Source organism: Diorhabda carinulata, chromosome 3, assembly GCF_026250575.1.
Source record: "Diorhabda carinulata isolate Delta chromosome 3, icDioCari1.1, whole genome shotgun sequence".
NCBI classification, from domain to species: Eukaryota; Metazoa; Arthropoda; class Insecta; order Coleoptera; family Chrysomelidae; genus Diorhabda; species Diorhabda carinulata.
The window spans coordinates 13,344,601-13,369,464 of NC_079462.1; the positions used below are offsets into that span (position 1 = coordinate 13,344,601).

General features: G+C 31.8%; 1 protein-coding gene across 2 annotated transcripts in view; it reads right to left on the minus strand.

Annotated features, from left to right (window-relative positions):
• Nucleotides 1-273: 273 nt before the first annotated feature.
• Nucleotides 274-24,864, minus strand: part of LOC130891358 (uncharacterized) — a 76,374-nt gene continuing 51,783 nt past the window's right edge. For both annotated transcript variants that reach the window (XM_057796013.1, XM_057796014.1), the window contains 14 exons: nt 16,642-16,851; nt 16,323-16,547; nt 15,305-15,541; nt 12,571-12,750; nt 10,444-10,665; nt 7,733-7,888; nt 7,126-7,389; nt 6,077-6,379; nt 5,844-6,023; nt 5,408-5,677; nt 4,327-4,578; nt 3,799-4,025; nt 875-1,117; nt 274-607 (listed from right to left, as the gene is read on the minus strand). In XM_057796013.1, the coding sequence (XP_057651996.1) occupies nt 473-607; nt 875-1,117; nt 3,799-4,025; nt 4,327-4,578; nt 5,408-5,677; nt 5,844-6,023; nt 6,077-6,379; nt 7,126-7,389; nt 7,733-7,888; nt 10,444-10,665; nt 12,571-12,750; nt 15,305-15,541; nt 16,323-16,547; nt 16,642-16,851 (3,104 nt within the window). In that variant the 3' untranslated portion in view covers nt 274-472. The remainder of the gene's footprint in view (nt 608-874; nt 1,118-3,798; nt 4,026-4,326; nt 4,579-5,407; nt 5,678-5,843; nt 6,024-6,076; nt 6,380-7,125; nt 7,390-7,732; nt 7,889-10,443; nt 10,666-12,570; nt 12,751-15,304; nt 15,542-16,322; nt 16,548-16,641; nt 16,852-24,864) is intronic.

Consider the following 24,864-nt stretch of genomic DNA (forward strand, 5'->3'; position numbering starts at 1 on the left):
GGTTAAAATGTTTAAATAAATGAAACATTAAAATATTAAAGGAATTGGGCAGCATTTTCAATGGAATTTCTCCGGCAGCTTGACTTTTCCAACGCTTCTAACAACAATTATAATATTTTAACCAATTACCCAAAATTATACGACCAAATATTCCTCATGAATGCATTTGAACTGCATGAAAATTTGCATGCAGATTCAAAATCGTCATTGTGGTTCAAAATACTCTGTATGTATCTGTTTTTGATAATCTATCCGCACCGAAAAAATGAAGACTTTTAACTTATATACAAAATTTATTTCATAAATAACTTATTGACAGTAGTATAATTAAACTGTACAAACATATACTCACTACTAAGTCTTATATTTAACTTCTAATCACAAAAAGTTCCGATCAAATGGCATATTGATAACATAAAAGAAATGATTACAGATAGTTATTATTATTAAATATATTGATATTCATTAAGATTTATGTTTTGTTTATGCTAGATTTTGTTTCTAAAACCCCCTTTTCATTCGGCAACTCTATGTATATCGGTTGATTCATATTAGTTATAAATCTGTCATCTTGAGAAATTTTGTGTGGATTCAGTGAATTCGTCACCTAAAATACAAAAAATTGATTTCAGTCGACTTAAAAGAAATTTAAGGGGGAGCAATTTTTATGATAAAATATGATAATTTAAGTCGTTAGAATCGGCTAATCAGTTAGATAATGATTTGAAAATTTTTTCTTCAGGTTTCTCGGCTTCAAAAATGTTATTTATAGTCATTCATTTGTAGTTAAATTGGGCTGAATCTTGGATTCATTTTCTTTTAGTTCGTTTACCTTCATCTGCTGCTTCTACTATTTTGAGATAATTTCACTTACTTTTCTTCTGTACAGTAGAACCAATAATGTCAAAACGCTTATAATGAAGGCAGAGGCAGCTGCGGTAACAATCAAAGCTGTGTGATAAGGAACTACAACGGATACAGGGGATTGTGAAACTATTTCTCGTTGTTCCAAAGCTATTACTTTTTCCGAATTGATGTGTTCATTAGTATATAACTTGTGGATAACCCGTGATCGACTTATATCAGCTTTCAAACCTGGTGATCTTTGTAGCATAACCTAAAATTTTGAGCAGCATGATAAATATTATTTACCAATAATGTGTTTATTATTTTATAAAATAGTAATGTATACAAAGAAAATATGTAAATTTTCAAGATCAAACATCATAGTACTTTAAATTTTTATTGAAGCTTAATGATCCCTAACACATCCCATATCAAATATATTTAAGTTGGTTTGACCATAATTTTTGGAAAATGAAGTGACAAACATCGAAATGCAAAAGTCTTTCTCTATTATATGAAAAAGAAATTGAACTAAGGCATTGGAATTATAAAATGCGACAAAAATGATAAGAAATGGCATTGAAAAAATCGCTTACAAGAGAGTAATAATGCACTGTATATATATTGCTTGCATTGAAATTTCATTTAACATACAAAAATTTTTTTCTCATTTAGCAATGTGTAAATAGCAGTACCCAACTGCTTTATTATTACATCATTTTTAATAGAATATATTTCTATTCACATCAGAAGGGCACTTTTTCTAAAAATACAAGCGGTAGTTTTTTTTCATTGGAAAAAAAATAAGTCCTAAAACCTATTAACTTGACTTTCCTGTTATATATTAAATTTTCCCAACAATAAACCTTCTCCCGCGAAAATTGATTCTAGCGGAAAAACCTCCTTGGTGGGAATCTTCACATTTATTCCTTAACCACTAAACTATAGAGTGGGATGTAAGGACTCTATTTAAACCGGACATTAACGGATCTCTTATTACGTCACAATCACTACAGCTAATTTCATATCTACCATTCTTTTTCAAGTTTGGTATTTTATCCTTAGGTTTAGGAATCCTACAATTGTTTTAATGTATTATTGGGTTTATATATTCTCATTTTGATTTTGGCAGAAGGTCGTTTCACAAAGAGATCTCTTAAACCTATGACGGTTAATTAACCTATTTACAATTCTCTTATCATAACGGTTAAGTACAGCTACCTCCCCAATAAAGGTCCTTTTCTTAATGTATCTCTTGATGTTGAATGGAAAGTGAATCAAACGATGTACCTGGAAATGGAGACTGGCTATATTATGTTAGATACCATGGAAATAATCAGCCGGGATGTACCTGCTCGAAGCGGTGTTTTTTCTATAACGGTCAGCTACAAACGGTGATAGGCAATCGCCTATTGCTATTCCTTTGTCTTATTTTTAAAATTCGTTGTGGTACTGGAAATAGTTTTGTTCATATATTTTTATTAACTGTTAATATCGTTCTATTACATCCTCATGGTACGTCAAGGACTGAGAAATAATGAACTTACATCAAAGGAGATTAAAATTTCCCCATCTTAAATTTCTGCACTTTTCACTTTGTGGATAAATTCCATATATCCCAGCGTGCCGATCCCACAGGCATTGGCTTTGATACTTTAGAAATTAACAATAGTATTAGGTTAAAATTTGATGTATTTAGGAAAAACACCGCTACATGCAGGTACATCCCGGCTGATTCTTTCCATTGTATCTAACATAAGATGGTCTGTCTCCTATTATGGTACATCTATCCATCTAACATCGAAAGATACAAGACGGAAAAGATCTTTGTTGAGGTTGTAGCTGTACTTAACGGTTATGATGAGAAGTGCTACAGAAAGAAAAATTAAATGTAGAAAATCTCGTAAAAATTCTAAATTATATTAATAATAAAAATTATTTACGTATCACTTTTATATAAATATTCAATTGGGTTTTTGAATATTTAACATGTTTTGTTTGTATCTTATACTGTTTTAATAAATAACATGTTTGACAATAATTTTTTAATTATTTTTTTTATCAATTATGTTTATCGTAATACTGAAAAGCATAGGCAACATTTGGACATTTCTTAAAATAATTTAAATATTTAGTTTCTTAGAATTTTTTTTTCCAGAGAGGTGTCAATAGCAACGAGACTTCCAACGAGTACTTCTTGCAAAATGGCGCACTCTGCCGGCAAAAAAATCTGTCCCCTATATTGAGAACATTCGTTTAACACTACGTTCAGACTCCTTATATCTATACTTCCTAGTAACGGTAGATGCAATTTGCCAAAGTTGAGTGATATCTTCTAATGATTTTTCACACCTTCGTATTCATCTCTTTCTAGTAATCGCCAGTTTCAATTGAGAGGTAGAGAGTTTGCAAAAAAGATCAATTATTATAAAACCATTGAACGAAAGGAATTCTTATTCTGAAATTGGAAAGTTGTTGGAGGTACGGTGTGGGTAATGTGATGAAATTTCAAAATAAGAACAAATTAGACTCCAAAACTCTGTAATACAAGGAAAAGTCGCTATTACAGACAGGAGAACATAATCCTCTCCAGTGAAAGAAATGAGAGATTTAATCCTAAAATTAAATGTTGAATTCTTAGCCTTGACATATCACCCATATAGACTCTATGGCATGAAGTAGGCAACTTTTGAAGGAAAAACTAAATCCCAGCTTTGAGAAATGGTTGGTTGTAATAAGTTGTTACATTGAATTTTATATTTCATAATTTTATAGAATTTTTTTCCAAAATAAGTTGTAAACTAATTTATAATCAATGAATTCGTAATTTAGTGAATAACCAAAATGATACCATATCTATGTATGAACAGAAAAAAATTTTCTTTAAATCTGTAACGTTTAGATTATTTTATTACTTAAACAATAATTTCTCATTGATAGAAAAGTAGGTACCATTTGCTCCAATTTATATGCAACATCCACTTTGTTATCACCAATTAAAGAAAATTTAATGTACAGAGCATCCGATGTAGTTGACGCTTTTATACCATCATTATTTACGTTTCCATGAAGACTCTTAATAATTTTTTTTATTTGATTAACTACAGGCACTGCTGATATATCATCAAATTCTCCTCTGAAGACTAAAGTCATATCTGCTTTTTCTATGGGTGTGACAACTGGAACAAAAATGAATTTTTTTAATCAAATCAACATGTTCAGCGGAGCAGTTTCTAAGCTAACCATTCTGTTCTGCTAGCAAATATTTGTGATAAATAAATGAATCATTTATCAGTATAACTTACACTTCTCTATAAAACAAACCCCAAATAGTATTAAGTAAGAGTATTTAGAGAAGAAGTGTGAGAGAACGTGGTGATAAAGTCTATCTTATAATGAAGAATAGCTAAGATGAAAATGTTTTGAAATACGTACTTGAAAAGGCTTTAGTGACAAATTTATTTAACGTCAAATACTTACTACACACTTTTTCCCCTTTCCTAAAAGTGTGGGTATTTGGTAATTGATTTCCCGCTTCATCCACACACCAACAAGTTTCTTCTTCACATTGAATTGGTTGAAACTTTCCTTCACTATCACATTGACCACCTAGAGATTCACACCTACCGACAATAGGTATCTCCCATTTTAGCATGTTATCCTCTAATTTAATATCTTCTGGTTCATCAACATCCTCAACGGTTCCAATTTGCATCATTAATTCTTCTAAAACTACGAAAATATACCATATAATACAGAATTTGAGTATCGGGTCCAACATCGTATAATAACAATTGGTTTCATTTAGAATGCTTAAAAAACACCCAGTTGTAAATGTTGTTCGCAGAGTTTCGCACTTGTATGGGTGCAACGAATGTAATGAAATTGCAAAATATCGCAGAAGTCGAACTTCATGGGGTGAAATCTTTGGAAGAAACAATATTATCTTACATCACGTCTATATTTTCTGTTACTATAGAAATTTTGTGAATTTTGCGAAAATACAGAATAGGTACAACCATTATGTTTTTTTTAAAAGGTGTCATTCTATATTCCTAACACTCTCTTTCCTGTTTGTTATTCTAATGCCATGCTTTGGAGTCTATTTTCTACTATACCTTCTACACGCGTGTATATTTTTCTTTTTGGATAGCCCCATTTTGTCTTGTCAAATATTTTTGATTATCTGTAGACTTGATGTAAAAAAAGAACGTCATCCACCATTATGAAAGGATTGACATGGTGAGTTTGAACTATTTTAAAGGAGAAAAACCACGTTTAGAAAAAGACTTATTTCTTGATAGAGTCTAATAATGAATGAAAGAACACAAATTTTCAAGCATATTGAAATCTTTACATTTATTGTCATTCGATTTAGTTCAATTTAGATGTAAGAGAGTGTTAGATATTGCGCGTTACCGATATAAATTGAGAGATATTTTTTTTTGATATTTGGATTTATAATTCGAATCCTCAAGAAAAACCAATTCAGTATTAATTCCCAAAATATATACAAATTTGTTTTTATAAGAACATTAATTAACATTATTAGATAATTTACCAATGTCCCCATCTGCAGAAGAGTCAGATCTGTTCGATGACCAGCGTCGAGCTTGTCTGAAATTGCATTCTGGTTCTGCACCTCTTGTTAGGGTACCTTTCAGTGGTTCTCCTTGAGGTGTTACACACCAGCAAACGCCAACGTGTTCCAAGCATTGTACTGCTTGCCAACTTCCAGTTGTTTGTTCACATCTAGGTGTAAATGTTGGTTTTCTGTAGAGATCCGCTGCTTTCTGGTTCTTTTCTCGAAGCCTTTCACACTGACTGAGTACTTAAAAATAAATTATTCGGTTAATTAGTTTTAATACGGAATTGATTTGATTCGAAATGAGTTTGTTATGAACTGAAAATGCAAATTTTATTTTGATGATTTGTAATAATCTTATTTCGCTTCTTGTTTTTATAAGCTATTGAATATTTTTTTATTTCGTATTTACCTGGACAAACAATATTGCACATATTTTCTGTATGAAAATTGTTGTGGTTTCCTTGACATCCATTGAAAATGAATTGCTCACACTTATTAGTTTTCGAATTGAAGAAAAATCTGGTTAAATTTCTTATATCTGATTCATCTGCACAAGTTCCTGGATCCAAGGGCTCAAAACACACATCTCCTGAAAATAATCGATAAGATCGTGCTGTAAAATCTATTGCATCTACAACTTACTTGGCTTAGGGCAACATAGGGCGTATTCTCCAACTGGACTCAATTGACACTTATGAGATGATGGACAGCTTTCATAATCGGGACCACACATAACTAATTCATCGGTTCTTCCTAATTTTAAAGGTTCTCCATTTTGACAGGGGTTTTCTTTTTTAGGAAGACACATAGGTACTGATGGACAAGGCCAACTGATGCATTCTACTGAAACCAATCTACATGTTTCCCCTTCTCCTCTGCACGTTATTTTTGAACACGGATCGACACACTCACATGTTCTGCAACCTTTTTCGTCTAACTCATATCCTAAGGAATTAATTTTTACTTAATATTGTGTAAATACAGTGGGTTAGATATCGGTTAAAAATTATCCAAATAGCTCGTCTAAAGAAATTTTTTATGTCTTTATGTTTGTACAACTGTTACGATTACCTGTTACCTATTCAATTTACTTACAGTGCTACAGAATCTTTTTTATCAGATCGAATAGAGAATCAACCCCAAAACTATTATTGTACGAATAGGAAAAAAGTGAAGTTGTGATGAATGATTTGGTTTCTCACATTAGACAATATGTTTATAAATACCATTTTAAATTGTTGTTTAATTATTAGAATAAAATACCATTAGACATTATGAACAGATTTATAACAATTCACTAATGTTTGGTGGATACTGTTATTGATTCTTATGAAAACGTTTTGATGTATGCAATATTTGTTGACGAAAGTACATCAATTTCAAAACTGCCAATGTAATATTTATGGATGGATAATTTACCAATTTCCCATAAATTAGTACTACTTTCGGGATTTATTTCCAATTCCAATTGTTTTGAAAAACAATAAACATCATGCCCAATTAAAAAATCAACGAGTTTCTGTTTATGTAAAATGAGCTAATTAATATTTATTATTGGCATCAATACAACTTTTTCGAAAATAATTCAATGTACTACCAATTAACAATAAGCGAGGAGAGAATAGCTCCTTGCATTGTAAATAGAGTCTATAAATACATAATATTCAAAAACAGCTTGCAGTACGACTCACCATGCTCACAGTTATCCTCGCATTTATATAATGGACATTTAGATTCCAGTGGAGTATCACAAGAAAAGTTTTTTGAAGACTTGAAACGAGTTTGTGATAATTCAAAACCAAACTCATCGACACACCAGCATTCTCCAGTACCAGGATTGCATTGCTTAGGCATATAGGATCCATCTTCTTTACATGCTGGTATATATACTCTTCCTGCAGGCATACCAGATTCGTGTGCTTGGTGTTGGGCCAGTGATTTCTGATGTTGACATCCTGAAATATATTTCGTACATAATAATATATGATTTTGATATTATAGATTTTGGAAAATCGAAGATGAAACATCTTCTCGGTTTATGCAATCATATTGACATTACATTCTATATGTGTGAAGATGACGCAAGTTGCAACAAATTCCATTTATTTTATGATAGAATGTTTTTAGTGCCAAACCTTTGAAAATGAAATCACGCTGATAAGTAATTCCTAAAATCTATACCTGACGACGACAAACTAGAAATGTTGAAAAATGTCTGTGGTATGTTTCTTTTCTTCTATGTACACTTTATTAATTTTTTCTTTAAAATGAATGTTAACATAAGATATCAAAGTATACCTGTTAAAAGCAAAGGTTCGATACATTGAGTTCCACAGCCATTTGAGCAGCATCTAGTAGTACCGTTGCATGCCATATCAGAATTGCATTCAAAATCACAGGACGTAGTCGTTGCAGGAACTAAATAAGGACACTGCCCTACTTTTTTAGGTAAACCTGTAATAAATTTGACAAAACCAGTAAGTATTTCTTGAAATTGAGTTTTTCTCATCAACGTTCATGCATTTATATTTATATACACAAAGGTTTCAAAATATCCATCTCAGCCAACACAAAAATCATCCACACATGTGGGCTTAGAGAATAAACAGAAAACGCAAAGAGAATTTTCAAAAGTTACTTGCACTTTTTGTGTAATAAATACTCATGCATACACATACTCATGTGTTTTAAATTCTTACATTATCATTAAGTGATTGTTACTTGGGATTACAAAAATTAGGAATTTGTGTGAATCGCTTGCATACGCATAACTTATTTGGTTGAGGTTTAGGCAGAAGTTGTAAATTTTTTTCTAAGCGTTATAACACCATTCTTCATGAAAATCAAAAAGTATGGACACAAATAAACACTAGCTCTAGCAACACCTTCAAATTGACAGAAGAAAATTACGAAATCCCCGAAATACATATTGGGACAGAAGAGCAGTACCAAATGGCAATAGTGCCTGTGAGGAATAGTCAAACAGCGTAGTGGTTTTCATTGTCAGTAAGTGTATTACCAGCCATTGTTTGCAACAGCTATTGTCGAACTTCTTGACAGAAACGGACAGCCTATTAGATGTTGAGCAATGCTAGATTCCGGTAGTATGAACAATCTGTGCACGACGAAAATTTTCAACAAATTGAAGATTAAATTTCAGCCTATCAATATGACAATAAAAGATATTAATCAAGCTCTCCTGAATAACAATAAATTATTTTCAACTGAAATCCATTCCGTCAACCATTCATTCAAATCTACTATTCACTTTTTAGTTAAAGACTTAGTTATAATGAATTCCGAATGAAAGTAACACTGAAATAGAAAACGAAAAATCGAGAATTTAATCATCTTTATGAAAGTAACATGCTAGATGGGAATTTTTTGAGTACCAATTGGGAAAATTTACTTCTTCTACCCCCCTCTCCTCCCATTAAAATGCCTTCGCAACGTCGGTGGATTCAATATGCGTAAAAGAATGTCAAATGACGATTTTTCAGAACCCTTTTTCAATAATAGGGGAAAATGAGATAAAAGAGTCTAGGTATTTGGACACCCAAAGATGACTCATTAAGTTATTTATTCCAGATTACGGTTACTTTTTACAAAACGTTCAGTCCTAGCAGGTGTAACTCTGGCATCAATAAATCCTAGGGCTAAGCTTATTTTAAAAAGTATTAGGGAATATAAGCTGGATTAGAATAAAAGCTTACTAGCAAATATTGAAACATATTGGTTAGAATTGTCAAATCAAATTGCACTTATCAATTTCTTGACGGTACCTAGATGTATAATGTCTTCAAGCTCTTCCATTCAGCTGATCGGTTTTGTGACAACTCCTAAGCTGCTTATGGAGCTATTGTTTATCTTACGTTTATTGATACACAAGGTCAGATACAATCTAATCTCATTCCTGTAAAAAGCAGTTCCGCTCAAATCCTCTTTGACAATTCTTAAGTTAAGAGTCTTGATCTCGAACATAACTTATTGGACGAATTCAACCCTCGATCGGGTTTGACGGGAAAGGGAGCCACGTAAATGGAAGGTTTTCGTGACTAATAGGATAGATAGAATACAGCTACTAACCGAAAACTATAATTGGAGGCAACCAACCGCTCAAGATTCTAGAGATATATTGAATCACGGAGGGAGGTGAGGTGAGAGTGGCTTAATACAATAATCACAAATATTGATCCTATTTCTGAAGTCCGTAAAGAAGTTATTACATTAACACATAGTTTTAATCAAGATTAATAACTATATTTATGATTTACTTTCTACCTATGTTAAGCTAATCAGAGTAATCGAGTATTTTCTAAGATTTTGGAAGAATCAAAATTTTCGAAAACTGCATCAGAAATAAGAGATATCAAAGTGTACTACTAAATTAGAGTTAGATAAACCGAGTTTGCATTATGATCTTTAGTTCAAAATTAATGTTTTAAAAATTAAATACATTGTTTCGAACTTGCAACAAAGTTTTTAAATCTAGTGAGCCAAAGTTAGAAGAAATTGGGTTGCTCAGAATTCATGGCAGATTAAAGCATTCACAACTGATCTTTAATCCCATTATTCTGTCTCAGAAGTATCTATTCACCCCCCTACTTAACACATCATTCAAAATATTTACATGGTGAAACAAATTTAGACGCGTACTCGGGTGAAACTCAAAGGTTACATTATCATTTTCACGTGTTTCATTACTCCTGCTGTTCAAGGAGATATCGTAATTAGTCAACAGCTGAAGCATTTTTTAACGTCCTTAGGAGATCTGTAATATACATGATTATTTGGAAATAAATGGACAACATACTTGAGCTAACTTCATTTTCCTCTGAGGGGTATTATATAACGTAGTTTTTTAAGTTTCGAATTCATTAACATCTGTATATGACGAGGATATACCTCTATCTATCAAAATTATTTTTCAAATATTTATTTGTAATATGTGTCATGAAATATCAAAATGATATTATGTATCATAATTTTTGATAAATTTCAATATTTACATGCTGGTACAGGAGGGCAGTAATGATCCTTGCAGCTGACTTCAACCAACTGACATTGTTCATCATCATTGCAAGTGATTCCTGTACAAGGATCTCTACACTGACATTCAGGACAACCAGTATCTTCATCCAGTATAAATCCATATTCACAACCCATTCTGCACGTCAAATCCAAACAATCCAAGGTTTCTCTGAGCTCCGTACAATTTTTAGATGCTTTACCTATATAAAAAGAAAAAAATACAGCGATTATATTTGGAGGGCATTTTAAAATTAGACATAATTTGTTAATAAGATAGATTTCTGTTACAATTGCAATATTGTGTTTTCGTACGAAAATAAATGATTGAAATTCGTAAAAAATATGTTGATAAAAGCAATAATTCGGTTATTTTGATGCATGCTTGTAATTTATTTGAATATTTCTTGAATTAATTGGAAACTCGAATCAAGTACCTCAATTTATATACTTTCATTTATTATTATGATAATATTTTTCTTTGAGGTAGTAGAAAGGTTGAAATAGTCAACGAGCGAGAGATTATTTGAACAGGGGATTTTCTTGGACTCAACGATTGGTCATTGTCTCGCGTTTTTAATGAAAAAATGAGATAACTTATTTGAAGAAAAAGAATATTCTCATTGAATATAATAATTCACATTTATTTTTAACTTTTTTTTACATCGGCAAAGACATGAATATGTAATACTAATCAATTTACTACATTAAAGTATATTTAGTAGTATCGATGTGTTTTTGATTGAGTAACTGAAGTTTAATGTTTTGTAGAATAATGATACTGGGATTCAAAATATCACTTTCCACATTCAAGACATCAATTCACATAACTAGTTTCTGCACGTTTTATTTTTGCACATTGTCTCGTTAATTTCTTTTTCCTTTGTAGTAACAAAGTTTTCCTTTTGAAGCTCGTGTAAATCTTGGAAAACAGTTGATGGTTCTCCTTTAGTTTATATTCATCCTTGAATATCATCAGCTACTCACGAAAGAGAAATACTGATTTTATCTCAGAGATTCATATCAATAACAGAGTCACGGTTTTTGATTAAGTATTAAGATAAAAGAAGTTTGACACAGAAATGCTGTGGTACCCTGTTTTAATACAAAAACACTTTCACTAATTTTGTGCAGAATCCCTATGAGATTATATTAATTGCATCACTAAGTTTTGTTCGGAAAAGATCCTACACTATAGATTCCTGACATATTATTGCTTTATAAACTGATATTCTGTATCCGATCAAGTGAGTTGTGTCTGAAAATATGTTACCATCTTCAGATAATTTGCTTACTTTCCATTGTCGGATCCAAGTTGTGTCTGACTTGCGATGGCTTACTTTGTCTTGGTATTTTAATAATAAAATTGGTTACTATTGTGTATACTTAAACTGCATTCACCACTTGTGCGTTGGTATGACTGTATTCAAGCCTTCTTAAATGAAATTTAATGAAGCTAACAATTCTCTTTTCGTGATGATTTATGGATTTTAGGTCAGTTTTAATAAAAAATCAATTTAAAATAACAAGTGAAATTTTTAAAAACATAAAATTGTCTTAGGAGTAAAAGGTTTAAAGAAAATAATTTTTCACCGGCCAATGTATTTAACGTAGCCTACAACACATTGGTGATATATTATTATTTATATTGACAAACTCAAATCTTTAAAATTTTGTGACTGATATCGCATGGATATATTCAATATTCTATATCCAGTGTTATATCTCCTATTTTTCTATAAATAAAAAATAAAGAAAAAAATGCCGATTTGAGTCTGTCACTGGTTTTTTATTCTATTAGCAGTCTCCAATTTTATTTTATATAATTTTATTCTCAAGAATACATCAATTTCTCTAAACTTCATTGTACTAATTTTCATGAAAATGGTATATTTTGTATTGAAAGCCCTTGAGTCTAAACTCCCTCAGATTTTACAAGACCATTATATTGTAAAATTTGATTTAATATTGATAAAAATTGTACACTAATTTCTATTAAACTAGAATTATTTAAAAAAAAATTCTCCATATTCGTGAAGATTGTGCTGAAATTTTACTGCTGATTTCATAATCTATAAAAAAAATGTAATAAAAGTTTTACAATGTACCTGTTTGCCGTGTTTTTGGAATTTCAGTTCCAAAATTGTCTACACACCAGCAATAATCATTTGCACATTGCATCGGATTATAGTTACCATTTGAATCGCATTCTGGAGTTGGTAATGCTAAAGTCATACCTTCTCGCGTTCCTTCCATACTTTCAGAAAATTCATGGAGATATTCGCACACTAAAATTAAAATGTAGATATAGCACGAAAATTTTTTGTAGCACATATGTATTCAATCCTGTATTTTTAAGATTCTTAGAATGCACAAGTATCTGGTATTCGTTCCATATTCAGTTGCATCAATATTTATATGGTGACGACTTTTACCACAGCTTCTGTTTATAGACCCGCAGAGGAGAAAGACTTTTTCAAATTAGATTATTATGTGTTTAATTGTGGAAAATCATTACAAGTCTCTATTTTGTCAATAGTTACTGAAACAGATGATAAGATTTTTGAAAACGGAGTTTTGGAATCTCATGAATCATATTCCTTTAAATATAAGAGCATATATGTAGCTGCAGAATTTTCAATAACCTGTAAGAAATTACCCAAATAGAAAATGTTCAAATGTATAGATAGGAAAGGGTCTTGTAGTTGGCCGATCAGATTCCCAGACTCTATCGATTACTTTCGATAATATGAGAGTTTGAATTAGGAACGTGTTTGATGCAGTTATACCTGACAATTCAAGAAATGTTAGACTATCATTTGGTAGGGTTACACTCAATAGAGAAAATAATACCTACTCAATTTGAGCAACTAACATATTTTTTTTTTCATTCATTATTATTATCTGATAGAAGTTGAATACAACTGGGATATATGACACTGATTATCTTGATCAATTAGTAATTCAATTATACTTTAATACCAGAATTAACATAAGGTGCCTTGATGGAACACAACTATTTGTGACATTATTTTTAATGAAGTGATAGTTTTAGAACGGTTAGAAATAGGTATACCTCTTCATAATGGAAAAAAAACTGTGCTATTAAATTGGTGTCTGAATTTGGCCAAAGTGACACCCTATTATGAAATAATGCATAAATATCACAATTGGTATTTTAAGGTATCGTAAATTACTGTTGTAAACTTCACTCGTCTAAATTGAATGGGTTCCAGAATCAACTAACCAAGCATCCAAATTATTAATACTTTAAGACCAGAATTAACATAAGGTGCCTTGATGGAACACAACTATTTGTGACATTATTTTTAATGAAGTGATAGTTTTAGAACGGTTAGAAATAGGTATACCTCTTCATAATGGAAAAAAAACTGTGCTATTAAATTGGTATCTGAATTTGGCCAAAGTGACACCCTATTATGAAATAATGCATAAATATCACAATTGGTATTTTAAGGTATCGTAAATTACTGTTGTAAACTTCACTCGTCTAAATTGAATGGGTTCCAGAATCAACTAACCAAGCATCCAAATTATTAATAGTTTTCATAAAAGAATTCAGTAAATTCATAATAATTTTAATCACAAATATATTTGAGATGGAATATATTTTATATTTTCGAGCAAATGCAAAAAATACCCAACTTAATGAATTATTCGTTCAGTGAAACTCTAGACATTATAACTTTACTTAGCTTTTGTAAACTCAACAGTCTTAATCCGAGTACTATAAAATTCACGATTTATTTACTGAGTTGCAAAAATGTATTTCTTCTTTCAAACAGAATTTCGTTTCGGATTAACATAAAACAATATTCTATTCAATATTTTGAAGCAATCATAGACGTAGTTTGTAAAGAAGAAAATAATTGGATAGAACTTGACATTTACATCCACAGCAACATTTTTCAGTGTCCTGTTCATTTACAAGGTAATGAGAATTGAATTTGAGCAGAAAATATATTACTAGTAGGAAACACAAGATACGATAATTGATATATGAAAATAATAAATTGAAATTATTCCAATCCAAGAATATTTGATTAGAAAATTTAAGCAAGAAACCGAAGTGAAAATTAAAGTATTCCATTTAATAGAAAATTGACCTTGTGAAATAATTTTCGAAAAACAAATGTGTTATCACTTAACTAAAATTTAGTGGAGTGAGGATATTTCTTTTTATTGTTAACCTATTGAGGACAAGAAAGTAATTTTCACTGTTTGCTTAATTATATGTTATATGTCGATAAATGACCTAAAGATGGAGAGACAGAGAGATTAGGACATGATGTGGAGTTCTTGGAAGTTAATAAGTACCTAATTGATTTTTGATTAGAGTATCAAGTTTGAAAATTTAGGAGAGGATCGATAGATGTAGTTACTTCGTTTAAGCAAAACCATTGTTGGATGATAATTGTATGCTTAAATATATAATTTGAAGGAAGAGGAAAGATATGTCAAACTTTTGCACGTTTCACCAAAATACAAGAAAAACAGAATTTGTAGTTCGCTGGTTCTCATACAAATAATTGAGCTACCAATGATAAAAACGACCTAAGCAATTTGAGGGGAGTTTATAATTGTATTTTATTGATGTCAATGTATCTAATAAAATTGAATTAAGGGTTGTTCTTTGTTTGTGATGTGACAACTAAAGATCTGTTGATTGATTGATGTAAAATAGTTAATATATATATTTTGAGCTTATTTCAAGATGGAAAGTATTTTTCATCAAGAATATTTTTTCCGTTTTGACCTTTGTGAAGCATTCACAATGGTAAAAATAGAAATGATAATATTTATAATTAATTGATTCCTTACTTGTTTGAGGACGGTTGTCTATTTGGTTTCTATCAGATATTTCAGATTCTAGTTCTTCTTCTAAGACTGGACAACAAACTGCTTGCGTTGAACCAGGAACTGCTGTACATTCGTAAGAAGATGGACATACTATTCCATTTTCTGACCGTAATGCACACGCTACAGGAGCACCCCTGAGATCGTCTGTCAATGGAGTTCCAGTTTCACAAGGATTAGCATACACTGCTTTTGGTCGACCTTCATGAAATAAATAATTAATCGGTTTCAAAATGAATCTTCATGTATATATTCATGTTGATGGAAAAAGTGTAGACAAACATTATAGAGGGGAGATTTTGAGAAATTGTAGACAAAAAAATGAGGAATGAAATTCTCAAAGGAAGGGGATTCAAATACTCATTCTATGTACAAGATCTACAAGGCCACGTATAGTTATTAACCTAAAGTGTAAATTCATTTTTGAATTTGAAAGACTATTTCCTTCGAAAAATTTAAGCCAACCAAAAAGCTGCAATATTTTATCTTTACCTAGCAACGATTTGCACTAGTGCACTAATGCCAAATTTTCGTCTAGGATGTAAACTCATTTTGAAATATTTTTTCAAGAACAAAACTGTTGTCAATAAGTTACCGTAGATACCAATTCAATGCCAATATGATGATCGTCAACTACGGTATAATTTAAAGAATAACAAATTTTAAACACAGAATTAAGTTTATTTTAAATTAAATTTTTCTCAGGAAATAGTCTGCCAAAATGCCCTCTCGTGCATGTCAAATTGTCTCATAATTTCCTCTTGTGCGCATTCGCGCACTCGAGAAAATTAAATTATCGACAATTTGACATGCACTCGGGACATTAATATTGAAAAGATTCAATGATTGTCTTGGTAAAAAGTTAAAATTGGAAATTCATGTGTGTTAGAAGATTATATTTTTATTGAGTTAGTCTTGCAAGAATAAGTTTGGGTTGGGTATTTACTGAACGTAAATACTAATGAGACAAAAATAAACTTACATACAGGTACTGATGAACAGAAGAAATCACTACAAGATGATTCTTTGACATTTACACATTCTTCATCTTCTGGACACATGAATCCATCACATGGATCATCACATTTGCAAGTATGACAACCGTCTTCATCCAGTTTAAAACCATATTCGCACACTTGGGCACAATCAAGTTGATCACATTCTTTTCCGTTCTTATTCAGACTTCTGCCCATAACTTCATATCGAGCTAAATAAGATAACAATATATACTCATGTTCCTTAATTCATATTATTTCACGTCTTTCCACCATTTCACGAATGGGAATAATAAAAATACTCACCATCTATTACAGAACAATTAATGTTTTCAGCTGGACCCATTGACCCTTTAAGTTTTCTACCTAATCGATCGACGCACCAACAAACCAATCCATTGCGGCTACATTGCTTTGCCTCGAATTGTCCATCGTTAGTACATTGAGGTACATAACCTCTTCCTCCTCTTTCGCTTATAGCAAATAATTCCGATAAAGCACGCTGATGAAGACATTCTAGAACATAGTTTTATGATTATTGGTTAATACAAAAAAATCACCTCCACCCCTATGGTACAAGAGGTTGCGGAAAAATAAGTGAGTGCTGGGTATAAAATATGACCATAGAAGATATTCAGATATTTTCCTGAGCAATAATTTAAGAAACTGTACATATACGTTTTTTGTAAAAAAGTGCTGCAGATATATAGATATATAGTTTTTACCTACATTTACCTACCTTTTACAGCAACTTCTAATATTTTTATCTTTATTGAGGGAAAATCGAAAAAAGATTCGATTCCAATATCCCATAAAGTAACTAAATTTAAACCTGTATTACAAATAGGCATTTCATATCTTCTACAAAAAATGATAGAAAAACAGTACTACAAAGCGACTCCAGGGCAGCCTTATTAGTCTTATTAGATGACAACTTGATTATCGAAACGCGCGTAAGACAATGTAATTGTGAGTGTTCTAAAAATTCCAACCTAATATTATTATTTCCAAATTTGAATTTCTACTATTTACGAATAAAGTTTTGGGTCAAGATATTACACTTCTTTGTTAATATGTGAGTTCTTCTTTTTTGAAATACGATTTACTTATTATTTTCATCTGTAATATGAGTTTTATTTCATGAGATTGATGTGGAGGTCTTTTCTTTTTTAAAGTTCAGTACGTTTTCAAAGAGAAATTTCCAGTTCAAATCAGTAATACGCCAAGAACAACAACCCAATAATGAAAATGATAAAGTTCAGTCCCCGTTCGCAAGATTATAGTCCGACTACGATCTTAGTAATCTATGCAGAAAACTGATTCACATCTTATGAGGAAGCTGGCGTGGATGATCACGGACAGTCTAGATTAGATGTACGGAAATTTATATTGGTGAAACTTTGAATTAAGTACGTATGCAATCAAATAAAAAAAGAAACTGCTTGAAAGTTGTCGAAAGCTTCCGAAAATCTACAATTTTACCAAAAACATTAAGTAGTTACAAAAAAAGTTCAACTACTCTTAGCTGCAAACCTACTCTCCCCGGTTAATGCTTTCCGATAAGAGAAAGACGCTATTTGTAAATATAGTATCGTGTTTCCGCTAAGTACGAGTTTTCTAAGACGAGTTACACTGGTAACAACAAAGAAATAAGACACCGATAGAATGTTGAATCGCTTTTTCGGAGTTATTTTCCACTCCAACATTGTGAGATCATTATGAAGATTTTATATAGCTTTCAAGTTGTAAGATTTTCATTTTTAGTTTTAGAATAAGTAAAATTTATTATTAAAAAGTAATTTTAGTAGATTAAAATGTTAATTGTCACAGATAGTAGGAGTGCACATCGCTTACAAAAAAAAAAAATAGAAAATATTTGCTCATACGAAAAGGTGACAGAAAAGCATACTATTCTAAATATAGCTACAGAAGAAAAGAAAATTCAAAATTATTTCTATATGTACTTATTATTATTCCACAAAACTATATCTATCTAATAAGGACAGTTTTCCAATTTAGGTAATTTATATTTTAGAATTTGATTCTGAGTGTGAAGTACACATTGACGAAATTCATATTAAACAATTCGAAAATCATCAAACTGAACTTATAATAATTAAATTACATTCAAACGAGTTAAAATTTAATAATATTCAATGTACCCTAGATATTCAGAATCAATAAAGTCACCAAAATTTCGTATGGACTGTGAGCATTATTCAAGAAAGGAGAACTTGACGAAGAAACAAATACCAAGAAATCCAGGATAGTGCACAAAATTTGGAACTCTGCAGTTTAACAGATTTCCTCAATTTTTGTCTAGCAGTGGAAGGACATATAAGAAAACATGAAATTAGTAGTATGCATTTCGAAGTTTCTACTTTTTACATTTTGCACATTTTTAGAAGATGTGATTAGTGAATTTCCAATAGATCACCTTCATCATGAACATCAAAATAAGAATAAAATCAAAATAGAACTTTGTTGTAATAAGAAAAATTAATTTATATATATACGCAAATTGTCAGTGTCAATATCAAAAGGTCTAAAAAATAAGATGTTAAAGAAATTATATACTTTATCATTATTTTTGAGTTTCTTGAAATATCGTTGAAATTTATGTTTAAACATTTTATATCACAATCTTACAAAAAATAATTATTGCAGGCAAATGCAGAATCTTTAAAAAAAGATAACCTCTTCTCTAAGATAGGTAGAAAACTGGAAATTATTTAGGTTTGCTTAGTAAAAAATTTTTCGTAACGCCATCCGTATTCACGATAAAAAAATGTATACACTCTAACTGAAAGATCGCCTGGCAAGAGCTTTTATACTTGTTTGTAATGATAAGACCTTTTGTCATACTCCTTATGCTAACTGTTCGATCTTGATCACCTAAATTTAAAATTATATTTTCTTAATAAACGTTTCTTGTTGTTCTTGGCCTACCGGAATTCATTACCAGTTTCTCGACATCGTTCAAAGCCTCCAAGTGTATTCAACACTGAGTACATTTTGATTAACAATATCTAATATTACAAATAACAAGGTTTCAAAAATGTAATTATTTTCGACTCATCGCCATAACTATTAATAAATAAGAGTTTAGCATGACAGATTTATACAAAATTTTAATTCATATAATATATGATAATTACTATCAACTTAATCATACAACTCTCGATTATTACTAATCTATATCTATAATCTATCTATAATCTTCTATCTTCTATAATATAAAAATGAATCGCAAAATGTGTTGGTAAGCGCATAACTCAACAACGCCTGGACCAATTTGGCCAAATCTTTTTTTAAAATGTTCGTTGAAGTTCAAGGATGGTTTTTACGGCGAGAAAAATTAGAATTATTGCTGGAAAAACCCTAAAAATAGCTCTTTTCTTTTTCCCATACAAATGATTTGTAACTAAAACGTAGTCAATTTGAGCTTTTTTGCTATGGTAATTACAAGCACTCACTGTTGTCTAAGCAATGTAGGTGTGTTCCTAACGTCAAAGATCATATCTATCAAAACAATGTGTGTGTGTGCGTTGGAGCACAGAATACATAGTTGGAGGAGTTTAATGTCGCGTTCCGAAACTCGCGTTTCTTTTGTATTAGTTTCGGCACGCGAGATAAAATGCAGCAGTTTTCACGTCATTACATCAGTCAAACAAAAATCGCGTTAGCAACAGTGTTTTATTATTTTTAATATCCAAACAAAAACAATTCGTACGGCTTAAAAGAATTTGACTTCAAGTCATATCAAATTAAAAAAAAAAAAAGCTAATTACCGATCTAATCGTACTGCACAAGAACGTGACGACGGAAATGAACGTGAAAGAATTCGGATATCACAAACGCGTGAAGCGCGAGCGCGACATTCAACTAATAATCGCGCAAGTTTGAATCGAGCTGCTTTCAGTTACGATGTATCAATTGACTACAGTAACTACCAATGTGTTGTTATTGGTTCTATGAACTCGGTTTGCTCACACTGTAAGGCATTAAAATACAAAAACGAAGCCAATGGATTGTGTTGCGCAAATGGTAAAGTGAAATTGATACCATTGGATCCACCACCAGAACCATTGTACTCATTGGTTTCAGGAATAGGAACAGATTCTATACACTTTTTGACACATATCCAACAATATAACAATTGCTTTCAAATGACTTCATTTGGGGCAACAAATGTAGTTCGGGAAAATTTTATGCCAACTTTCAAGGTATGTATTATAGCAGTTACTCATAATTATTTTAGCGAACAAAATTTTCTGTCACGAAAGTTAAGATGTGTCACTTATCTTCAATTTCTTAATCATTACGAAATATATCACTTAGTCATCATATTATATGGTGATTCAGTTTCAGTGACACTTTTATTATATTTTATATATTTGATAGATATTAGTTAAAACTAAATATATATTTTTAAGATCAAATATTATTTAAGTTTGGTCACTGACAATCCATTAATTTATACCACACCATAATATTTTTCTTATTTACAGATACAAGGGCAAATATATCACAGAGCAGGTTCACTGTTACCAGTGTCAGATAGCGACAACAAATTGTGCACATAACAATTTAGTAAAGAGGTCTATTATAGAACAATTACAAACTTTATTTCATCAACACAATCAATTGATTATATTGTTTAAAACTGCCCTGGATCTGATGCCATCCGATAATCACAAAATTGTAATCAGAGCTGATAAAACACCTGCAGGTCAACATACAAGACGTTTTAATGCACCAACTATTGATGAAGTTGCTATCGTTGTAGTTGGAGAAAACTTGGAATCGCGTGATATTGTTTTACATCGTCGGAATGATCAATTACAACGTATAAAGGAAACACACCGCTCATATGATGCACTGCAATATCCCATTATATTTTGGCAAGGTGAAGATGGCTACGATTTCTCAACAAAAATGATAAATCCCATTACAGGTAACTAAAATATTAGTTTAGCTATGGCGATAATATTTCAGTCATTATATTATGTATTTTAATTTTATATTTGAATGTTATTAAAACAAAATCTATTTACAGGTTCTGAAACCAACAGAAAAGTCAGTTCAATGAACTATTATTCATACCGCCTAATGATTCGGGAAAATGAAGATAATCACATATTGAAATGTCGGCGATTATATCACAAATATGTTGTTGACATGTATGTTAAAATTGAAACGGAGAGATTAACATTCATCAGGTTGAATCAAACCAAACTCCGATCTGAAGAGTATATTCAGCTTCGAGATGCGATTAATACTGATGGAAATGCACAGAATGTCGGTCGGATGACTATTCTTCCAGCAACATACATCGGAAGCCCTCGGCATATGCACGAATATGCTCAAGATGCCATGTCGTATGTTCGTCATTATGGTACAGCAGATTTGTTCATCACATTTACATGCAATCCGCAATGGATAGAAATCAAGCAGGAGTTATTCTCTGGGCAATCACCCATTGATCGTCATGATATTACAGCCAGAGTCTTTAGACAAAAGTTGAAATCATTAATGGATTTCATCGTAAAACATAATGTGTTTGGTGAGACACGCTGCTGGATGTATTCTGTGGAGTGGCAGAAACGAGGATTGCCACATGCACACATTTTGATTTGGTTGGTTGAAAAGATAAGGCCAAATGAAGTTGATGCAGTGATATCAGCTGAAATCCCTGATGTACAAGTAGATCCTGGATTACATGAGGTAGTTATCAAACACATGATACATGGTCCCTGTGGAACTCTTAATCAAAATTCACCGTGTATGATGGATGGTAAATGTTCAAAACGATATCCACGGACATTAATATCGGAAACAATTACTGGTAATGACGGTTATCGATTGTATCGTCGCAGGTCGACAGCAGACAATGGAAAATCAACAATTGTCAAATTAAATCAACAAGATATTGAAATAGATAATCGTTGGATTGTTCCATATTCACCCATTTTATCAAAGACATTCAAAGCACACATCAACGTTGAATCTTGCCATTCAGTGAAATCAATTAAATACATTTGCAAATATGTAACCAAAGGGAGTGATATGGCTGTGATTGGAATTGGTGCAGAGAATTCCAATGATGAAGTTACCCAATACCAAATGGGCCGCTATGTCAGTAGTAATGAAGCAGTTTGGCGAATATTTTCTTTTCCTATTCATGAGAGACACCCTTCTGTTGTTCACTTAGCTGTGCATTTAGAAAATGGACAAAGAGTGTATTTTACAACACAGAACGCAGTACAAAGAGCTGCTCAGCCACCATCTACTACATTAACCAGTTTTTTTGAGACATGCCAAAACGATGATTTCGCACAAACATTGCTATATTCTGAAATGCCAAAATATTATACCTGGAATCAATCCTCAAGGAGATTTATACGACGGAAACAAGGAAAATCAGTTCCAGGATATACAGATGTATATTCCACCGATGCGATTGGCCGGATTTATTCTGTACATCCAAGCAATGATGAATGTTTTTATTTACGACTGCTATTAGTCAATGTACGTGGCGCAACATCATTCCAACAGTTACGAACTGTTGATGGTGAATTGTGTGGATCCTACAGAGAAGCCTGTCAACGTTTGCAATTACTTGAAAATGACGCTCATTGGGATCAAACTCTCAATGATGCTGTAATATCATCACACGCTCATCAAATACGAACATTGTTTTCTATAATCATATCTACATGCTTCCCATCAAAACCAATTGATTTGTGGATCAAGTACAAAGATTATATGTGTGATGATATTTTGTATCAAATACGGAATAGAATGGGAAATCCAAATATACAAATCAGTGAAGAAATTTACAATGAAGCATTGATTTCAATTGAGGACATGTGCTTGATAATGTCAAACAAACTATTAATTCAATTAGGCCTGACCGCGCCCAATCGTCCAATGCATGACGCTTTTAACCAAGAGTTGCATCGAGAAAGACTGTATGATCTCAACGCTTTGAAAGAATTAATTCAAACAAATCTTCCACTGTTAAATGAACAACTGAATTATGTATTTGAAACTCTTATGAAAGTAACAAATGATGAAACTGGAGGGATTTACTTCTTAGATGCACCTGGTGGTACAGGAAAAACTTTTTTCATTAATATTAGCAACAATTCGCTCACAAAATAAAATTGCACTTGCACTCGCTTCGTCGGGAATCGCAGCAACTTTGCTTGAAGGTGGTCGAACAGCCCATTCAGCACTAAAATTGCCATTAAATATGCAAAGCAATAAAACTCCAACCTGTAACGTTTCGAAGAACTCTGCAATGGCAAAGGTTTTGCAGCAATGTAAATTGATTGTTTGGGATGAATGCACGATGGCACATAAAAAATCTTTGGAGGCTTTAGACAGAACCTTAAAAGATCTACGGAGCAATAATAACCGATTTGGTGGTGCAATGATTTTATTAGCAGGAGATTTTCGTCAAACATTGCCAGTGATTCCACGATCAACGCCAGCTGATGAACTCAATGCATGTCTAAAGTCCTCCAATTTGTGGAAACATGTCAAAGTACTTCATTTAAGCAAGAATATGCGTGTCGAGTTGCAAAATGACCAATCTGGAAACATATTCTCTAAACAACTCATTGACATTGGTAATGGCAAATTACCTATAGACATGTTGACTGGCTGCATTAACTTTCCTCAAATTTTTTGTCAGTTAACTCAATCAAAAGATGAACTTATTCAGAAGGTGTTTCCAGATTTTTCTCAAAATTACAGAAACCATGATTGGTTGAGCGAACGAGCTATACTGGCTGCAAAAAACATAGATGTAAATGAATTAAATTTCAAAATTCAAGAACAAATTACAGGCGAATTGAGGATATATAAATCAGTTGATTCGGCTACTAATCAAGATGATGTAGTCAACTATCCACCGGAATTTTTAAACTCGCTGGATTTGCCAGGATCAGGATAATCAACCAACCGCGTCTTTGCAACGGTACACGGTTAGCGATAAAAAAATTACTAAACAATGTGATAGAAGCAACTATACTCAAAGGAAAGTATAAAGGAGAAGATGTTCTCATACCGCGCATCCCAATGATTCCGACTGATGTGCCATTTGAGTTTAAACGACTACAGTTTCCAGTGCGGCTTGCTTTTGCTATGACTATAAACAAGTCCCAGGGGCAATCATTAAGTGTTTGTGGTATTAATCTAGAAAACCCATGTTTCTCACATGGTCAATTGTATGTTGCCTGTTCCCGTGTTGGAAAACCATCAGATTTGTTTATCTATGCGCCAGGTAATCAAACAAAAAACATCGTATACCACAAAGCACTACAATGATAATAATAATAATTATTTATGATTCACATTATTAACAATAAAGCGATTACTTACTTTTAAATCCTTATATATGTTTTATTTAATTATTTTTTATTCACAACGCCCTATCACCAGGGTGACGGTTCTGTTCAGGAGAATTTTTTAAAATACGTAGGCACAAAAACTGCCACATTACAAATCTTTTTGACAGGA